Source organism: Penaeus chinensis, chromosome 6 (genome assembly GCF_019202785.1).
Source record: "Penaeus chinensis breed Huanghai No. 1 chromosome 6, ASM1920278v2, whole genome shotgun sequence".
NCBI classification, from domain to species: domain Eukaryota; kingdom Metazoa; phylum Arthropoda; class Malacostraca; order Decapoda; family Penaeidae; genus Penaeus; species Penaeus chinensis.
Genome location: NC_061824.1, coordinates 6,428,728 through 6,436,227, shown reverse-complemented (window position 1 = coordinate 6,436,227; position 7,500 = coordinate 6,428,728). Strand labels below are relative to the sequence as shown.

General features: G+C 36.7%; 2 protein-coding genes across 3 annotated transcripts in view; one reads left to right on the top strand and one right to left on the bottom strand.

The window, feature by feature from the left end:
• Positions 1 to 2,654, top strand: part of LOC125026507 (homeobox protein 4-like) — a 12,939-nt gene extending 10,285 nt beyond the window's left edge. The window contains exon 3 of the mRNA XM_047614996.1: positions 1,266 to 2,654. Coding sequence (XP_047470952.1) covers positions 1,266 to 2,083 — 818 coding nt within the window. The 3' untranslated portion in view covers positions 2,084 to 2,654. The remainder of the gene's footprint in view (positions 1 to 1,265) is intronic.
• A 1,504-nt stretch (positions 2,655 to 4,158) lies between these two features.
• Positions 4,159 to 7,500, bottom strand: part of LOC125026704 (solute carrier family 49 member 4 homolog) — a 103,166-nt gene continuing 99,824 nt past the window's right edge. Inside the window, exons 5-9 of one of the 2 annotated variants that reach the window (XM_047615338.1) lie at positions 6,826 to 6,955; positions 6,166 to 6,274; positions 5,650 to 5,837; positions 5,064 to 5,246; positions 4,159 to 4,781 (exon numbers count right to left, since the gene is read on the bottom strand). In XM_047615338.1, the coding sequence (XP_047471294.1) occupies positions 5,111 to 5,246; positions 5,650 to 5,837; positions 6,166 to 6,274; positions 6,826 to 6,955 (563 nt within the window). In that variant the 3' untranslated portion in view covers positions 4,159 to 4,781; positions 5,064 to 5,110. The remainder of the gene's footprint in view (positions 4,782 to 5,063; positions 5,247 to 5,649; positions 5,838 to 6,165; positions 6,275 to 6,825; positions 6,956 to 7,500) is intronic. The other variant, XM_047615336.1, reaches the window with a different exon arrangement.

Genomic DNA, 7,500 nt, shown 5'->3' with positions numbered 1-7,500 from the left:
AGATAATGTGATACACTCTGGCCACCCAATCGAAGGGCGATATTTTTCAGATATATTTCATTTAGTCTCAGATAGGGATTTATAGTTTCATTAAATACGAATCACTTTGTATGTAAAATACATATTTACTCAATGTGTGTAAAATTGAAGTCAGTCATGACGGTCGCTGGAAGGACATGGTAAGAATTTCCAACGCGTCCGAATCACATGTGGTATTGACTTTTGTTGGATCAATGTCTTCAAAATCATTCAGTACCATTATATTATAGCCTTACAGGCTCAAAAATATCAAAGAACATGCTGTGTATCTTGATTTGTTGATATAATTCAATCAGAAAGTAACTTCCCGTGGTCATTGGAATTATCACTTTCTGATTCGGACACGGATCTCGCTCGCGTTGGATACGTTAGGATGCAAAACCTCATGCAACTTATTCTTTCTGTATGAGGAGCAATGTAAGAAGGAGAAAGAAATGTTTTGATTGAATTTGTTAAATACATTTAAAAGTTTCCACACCCTTGAGGAGCAGGAGTGGTGTATATAAGTTCCCGAGTAGTTAGGTACTTTTTCCATTTTATTTGAAGCTCCCACGGTGTTTTGCTTTAAATTAAAATCATGTCAGCATATTACGTACCTTAATGGTTTCCTATTGACGTTTTTATGTCAGGTTACGAAAAACAACTTTCAAAACATTGTATGTCAATACAAACTTCGATGATATCGTATCATCATCATCATCATCATCATCATCATCATCACATTATGATTGTTTTTAATGTTGAAGTAAATAGGTGAAGAAATGGAGAAGGGAGAAGATAAAGTATTGGAAATTAAAGTTGTAAATTAAAAGTAGGGGGCCACACCCTTACTTATCCTTTTCTTTTTCTTTTTTTCTTTTTTTAACAAACATGCTAGGAACGGGATTGGAGAGGTAGGAGGCAGGTCTGTGTGAATACATTAAATGGACTCAAGCAGTACTGAAAAATAAGAACGATTTTTGTGATTTTGTTGTTATACAATTATATTGTTTTTAGTTTTTTATTTATTCCTGGCGGAAACAGGTGAACAAGAACTTTTTGTTTCATTTTTGTGAGAAGAATTATTTTTATTTGATTTTATCTTTATGAATTTGTATTCTATTTTTATTTTTGCTGTTCAGAACAAGTGACCTACAGCTTTTTTTTAAATATTATTTCTGCTTTTTCATTTAATTTTATGTTTTATCTATTTTATATTTTTTTCAAGTAAAAGTTGTTCCTTTCAGCTTCCACGTGTGACGGCAATGAAGCGAGCGACGGCGGTGTGGTCCTCGAGGTCGGCCTTGGAGAGGTGAACGAAGAGCGAGGTGTCGGGGGGCATCATCGCAACATCAGGAAAGTCTTCACCAACACGCGAGAGCGCTGGCGGCAGCAGAACGTGAGCGGAGCCTTCGCCGAGCTGCGCCGCCTCGTGCCCACGCATCCGCCCGACAAGAAGCTCTCGAAGAACGAGATCCTCAGACTCGCTATAAAATATATCAATCTCCTCAATTCTGTCCTCGAGTGGCAGCGACGGCAGGATGACTCGTTTTATCCCTCTCACGACCAGGACAATTGTAACAACAACAACAACAGTAGTAGCACTAACAATAACAGGCGAAACGGGACTGTGCTTAGCAGCGGGAACGGCCAGCGCGGGTCCCCCCTCTCCCCGCGCGAGACCTGCATCAGCATCGACACGTCCCTTCGCTTCCGCCACCACCTTCATCGGCCTTCCTCCCCGCAGTCGCCGGAGTCGCCGCCACCGACCTCTTCCACCTCCTCCTCCTCCTCCTCTCCTTCCCCTTTATCTTACTCCTCTCCCTCTGTGGCGCTCCCCCGCCCCTCGCCCATCCCCATCGCACATTACACCCTTCCATCCTCTACCGCCACCCTCACTTCCCCGGCCACATCCCCGCGCCCGCACGCCTCCTCCACGACTTCGAGGGTCATCTCTCCGCCTCCCGAAGAAGGGTCGCAGACCACGACGGCGCGATTTCACCCTTACGTGCTGGCGGTGCGGGTGCGGCCGGGTCTCACGCTCCTGCACCCTCAGGCCAAGTGAAGCAAAGAGGAAGCTCAGCTTTTACTGAATGTTATTCTCTACGTATCTGAAACTGCCAATATATATCATCATTTACGCTCATATGTAAATATAATGATGCCCATTAAAAAGTCTATAAAAAAAAATAACGATAGTAGTATTATGAATAAACGTAATAACTTTTAGCTCCGGTTGTGTTGAAAAAAATCATCACAGCCGTCCACTTACTGTATAACCAATGAGTTGTGAAGTTTCTTGTGATAACCGGAATAATAATATTGTTTATTGTAACCTTCTTATCTACTCTCGATATGAGTAATATGTGTATATCGATACTTCTCTCCAAGTGAATATTTTATGTATGTAAACAGAGGTGGATGGAAGTTGTAGGTGAATGTATTGGCTTAAGAATTATTGTGGCTAGTCGTCTGTATTATAAACCTGTATAAACTAAAGGCTACTTCTTTTTCATTCCATTGCACTTGCATCAAGGTTTATAATGTGAATAATATTAATAAACGAATAACGGCATTAACAATATCAATTATAATAGTAGCTGATAATAATTATGGTGATTTTAATAATTATTATTTTTTTAAAAATGATAACCATCAGAATAACAATAACAATTGTAATGGAAACGATATAACTAAAATAATGATGATATATTAATCATGATAATAACTATAATGATGATGATAATAATAGTAATAATGTTAATCACTATTAATAGAACAACTTAAAATATTCATAACTACTGAAATCATAAGAATAACCACTGTAATAATAATCATCACCATTAAGCTGATAATGATAATACTAAAATCATAATAATTACAATTAAACTAATGACAATAACGATTATTCAAATAATAATAATAATTACTATTATTAAAATGATAAAGGCTATTCAAATAATAGAAGCTATTAACGTAATAATATAACTATTAGAGTAATAATAATACCTGTCAAAATGATAATAATAATAAATATTAAAATGATGATTATAATAACTGTTAAGTAATAATAATGATAACTACTAACTTAACAATGATAATATTAGATGGATGATGATGATTATAATGTTAATGATCATGATCATTGATGGTGATGATACTGATAATAATGATGATGATGAAGATATTGATAATGATGATGATATTAATAATGATGATGACGATGATATTGATAATGATGACGATGATTATACTAATGATGATGTTATTGATAATGATGACGATGATATTACTAATGATGATGATATTGATAATGATGATGATGATGATGATGATGAAGATGATGATGATGATGATAATACTGATACTGATGACGATTATATTGATAATGATGACGATGATACTGATAATAATAATGATGATGATGATGATACTGATAGTGATGATGATGATATTGATAATAATAATGATGATATTGATGATGATCATGATGATGATGATACTAATAATGATGATGATGATGATGATGATGATGATGATGATGATGATGATGATGATACTGATAATGATGATGATGATGATGATACTGATAATGATGATGATGATGATGATGATGATGATGATAATGATATTGATGATGATGATACTGATGATGATACTGATAATGATGATAACAATAATAACAATAAAGATAATAACGAAATAATGAAAATCAAAGCAAATTACTGCTACTAATAACAGCAACAACAACAACAACAATAATAATAATAATAATAATAATAATAATAATAATAATAATAATAATAATAATAATAATAATAATAACAACAACAACGATAATAATAACACAACAATAATGATAATAATGACATAGTAATAATAATAACAAAATAACAACAAAATAATAACAAGATGATAATAACAGTAATAAAATAATATTGATAATAAAAAATAATAATAATAACAACAACAACAACAAAATAATAATAATAATAATGATAATAACAATAATAATAATAATAATAATAATAATAATAATAATAGTAATAATGATAACAATTATTATAATAATAACAATAAACAATAATAACTATTATAATATAATAATCCCCAGTACTGTCAAAGTTCTAAAACATGATGTGATTTTAATTTTTATTTACAATGAATTTTTTATCATCTCTGGACAACGTAAACGCCTTCTTAGATGTCCAAATTATATACAGTTATACACTATAGAAATTAGTGCCTTTACAAACAGCTAAGAACATCATATCAACACATGTATAACTTTTTAAATTATGATTTCTTAAAATTCTTTCATGTAGCGCAGAAACACGAGGATGAATGTACCGCCTAAGCAAAGTACTTGCAGAAGTCGTCACTATTCATCACAGAAACACAGTTAGTTAGAAAGTTAGTCTCGTGTTACTCGTGAAATGCATAGGGGAAACTAAGGAAAAGGACGATACAGGAGGACGTCAAGTCTTTAAACATATATTCGCCTCCTCCAGAAATGTACATACCTACTGGACCGCGAGAGATGAATTGCAAAAAAGAAAAGAAAAAAGATACGAAAAAATATAACGAAAGATAAAAATGAGAAAAGTCATCTACACGGAAGCGACCATTTTAATCCGTTTCTGTACACGTTTTTCACTCTGAACGGTCAATATCCGATCTGTTGTATTCGACCTTGACTATCAGCATCAGGAGGACAGGTAGCGAACACGAGAGCACAAGCGTGTATGTTATCCACTCGTAACCTGAAAGAGAGGAGGTAATCATAAATGGTAGGCAGATAGAGAGATAGAGAGATATATAGATATATAGATAGATATATAGATAGATAGATAGATAGATAGATAGATAGATAGATAGATAGATCGATAGATCGATAGATAGATACATAGATAGGCAGGCAGACAGATAGCTAAACGTTGACATAGACAAGATATATATGCTATTATGAAACATTATAACATTCGACTGGAATTCAAGTGCAGTTCCTAAAATGTTGCGACAACAGCGAACCAGCGAACACTCACCGATATTGGGAATCAAGAAAATCAGAAGGAAGAGTGAACTGGAAATATTATCCGACGCCGTGATCAGACCAGACACCAGGATCTCGGGCACAGGGTACGAGAGATCCACACCTAGCTCGTAGTACAGCGGGATTGACGCCATCCCGGAAGCCATCCCGCCAGACACGGATACGTACACTTGCCCTGGATAGAAACACGTGTAATTTATGACTGGATATTATAGGGTGCTTGTGTAGTAATCATCATGTCACAGAAACTGATATTGTGCAGTCTGGTGGTTAAAGTTTTTATCTGGCAGGAAAATGAGAAAAAAAAACTTGTTACTTAATGCTACTTAAAGATGCTGCTCTAATATAATAAATGAGGATAATACTAAAAGACACCACTGAAAAAAAATACAAAATTGAATGAACAGATTCACAGCATAACACATTCGAAAATAGTACTTGATATAACTCTAATGATATTATCCTCCACACAGACCAGAGGTAGATCAAATCGCTTCCTTGGTGCACAGGCTGTTTAGAAGAAAACGGTAAAAGAGAGAGCTGCAAACACAAAGTGTCCTTCACCCTCCTCAACGCACATTTGGTGACGGGCAGGACGCCATAGGACAGGAGGAGGAACCAGTAGAAGGATAACGCCGCGAGCAACATGAGGCAGATGAGGGTCGTCCTCACCTGGCGGGGGAAGCGGTCGTTGAAGCGGCCGGCGAAGACGGGGCTCACGCTGGAGGTCACGACGGCCGCCTACGCCCACCCACATGGCCTCGTTCTGGAAGGCGAGGGCAGCTCGAACTTATAGCTCTCGGCTTTTCCATATCTATATCTAGGTCTGTAGCTATATATGTATCTATATATATTTCTGTATCGCCATATCTATATGTCTGTCTGTTAATATCGATCTATCTGTTAGTATATGGTGAATGAGTGCCACTTCACACACACACACACACACACACACACACACACACACACACACACACACACACACACACACACACACACACACACACACACACACACACACACGCACACAAACATATTTATATTAAACACTTATGATAGATACGGAAATCGTATTAGATTCCCGTCTTGAGTACCTGGTGAATGCCCAACGGCAGCAGGGAGTAGTTGAGGACCGAGACCCAGGCCAGCGCCGGGCCCACGGACACAGCATACGAGGCCAAGATCAAAAGTAGACTTTTATTCCTGTGGAAATATAGAGGGGCGTCGTCATGAACTCTGACATTCAGAATTCCCATAATGAAGATTCTAGATTCCTTAGACGAGCTTCAAAAATGTATGAAATTCCATCAACATTCCTTAGATTTATGTTACATGCTTGCATTATGCCTTACATAACTTATATACTGGCAGATATATGAATAAGAGATCAGAAATACTGTTGAACAAATAACAAAAAAAGAAGGACGGACAACAGAGCACTCTGGTAATTATTATACGTACGTATCTTATATGTTATTTCTATTCTATCATGTATTTCTACAGAAAAAAAGACTGTGTGTATGATTTTATAGTAGCAAGGGTTAATAGCCACTTACATAGTCTTGGCTCTATCTATTACAGCTCGGTTCTAGTTAAGGCGCTGTTCATAAACACATCTAAATACAACGGTTACCACAAGCATAACAAAGTAAATTCAGCACAGTTAATCAATGACTATTTTTGTTTTTCTTCGACAAAGACTGAACTACAACACCAAGGAGATATTAAGCCAATTACCGCGTCCGCCAACGTACCTAACGCAAGCCAGAACGCCGGGGATGAAGTTGAGTCTCTCGCAAGACGAAGTCACCGACGGGGGAATCTTGGGCTTGGACGGGAAGTAAACAACCACGGCCAGCAGCAACACGCCCGAGAAGCCCGCGTCTGTCAGTGCAATGAGAGGTGTAGTGAGTAGCGAATGTTCCTTAGTGTATTCTGGGATGGCCATGGATGGATGAGATGTAGGCGTGAGAGATGTTACTAAATAATGTATGGTGAATAATTTGCACATAGTAAAGAATCGATGAACGCAATACTATATATCGAGTATATTGGACATAATTGAGCATAACTGATATATCCATCCTTTATCATTTATTTAACTGTCAGTTCTGTTCACAGTGGCCGCGAACAGGCACAAGGAAGCGCATAAAAATCATTCGTTTGCGAGTTTTTGCTGATTTTTCTTTTAGTAAACCAAAAAGTTAATTAATTAAATTAAACTACGAAGGCTCAAACGAGAAAATTTAACTATTAACTTTTCTAGCACAGCCCGCACCTGCCCGCGCCTGATCGTTACTAACGTGAACGTAAGGCGTAAAGTTAGAATGAATGCAGGAAGCAGTCCGTCTTACGTAAGGGTGCTTAGGATAAGTCCTGGGATAAACCATTCTAAAAGTCACCGTTCATGAAACCTAAGGATGCGTATA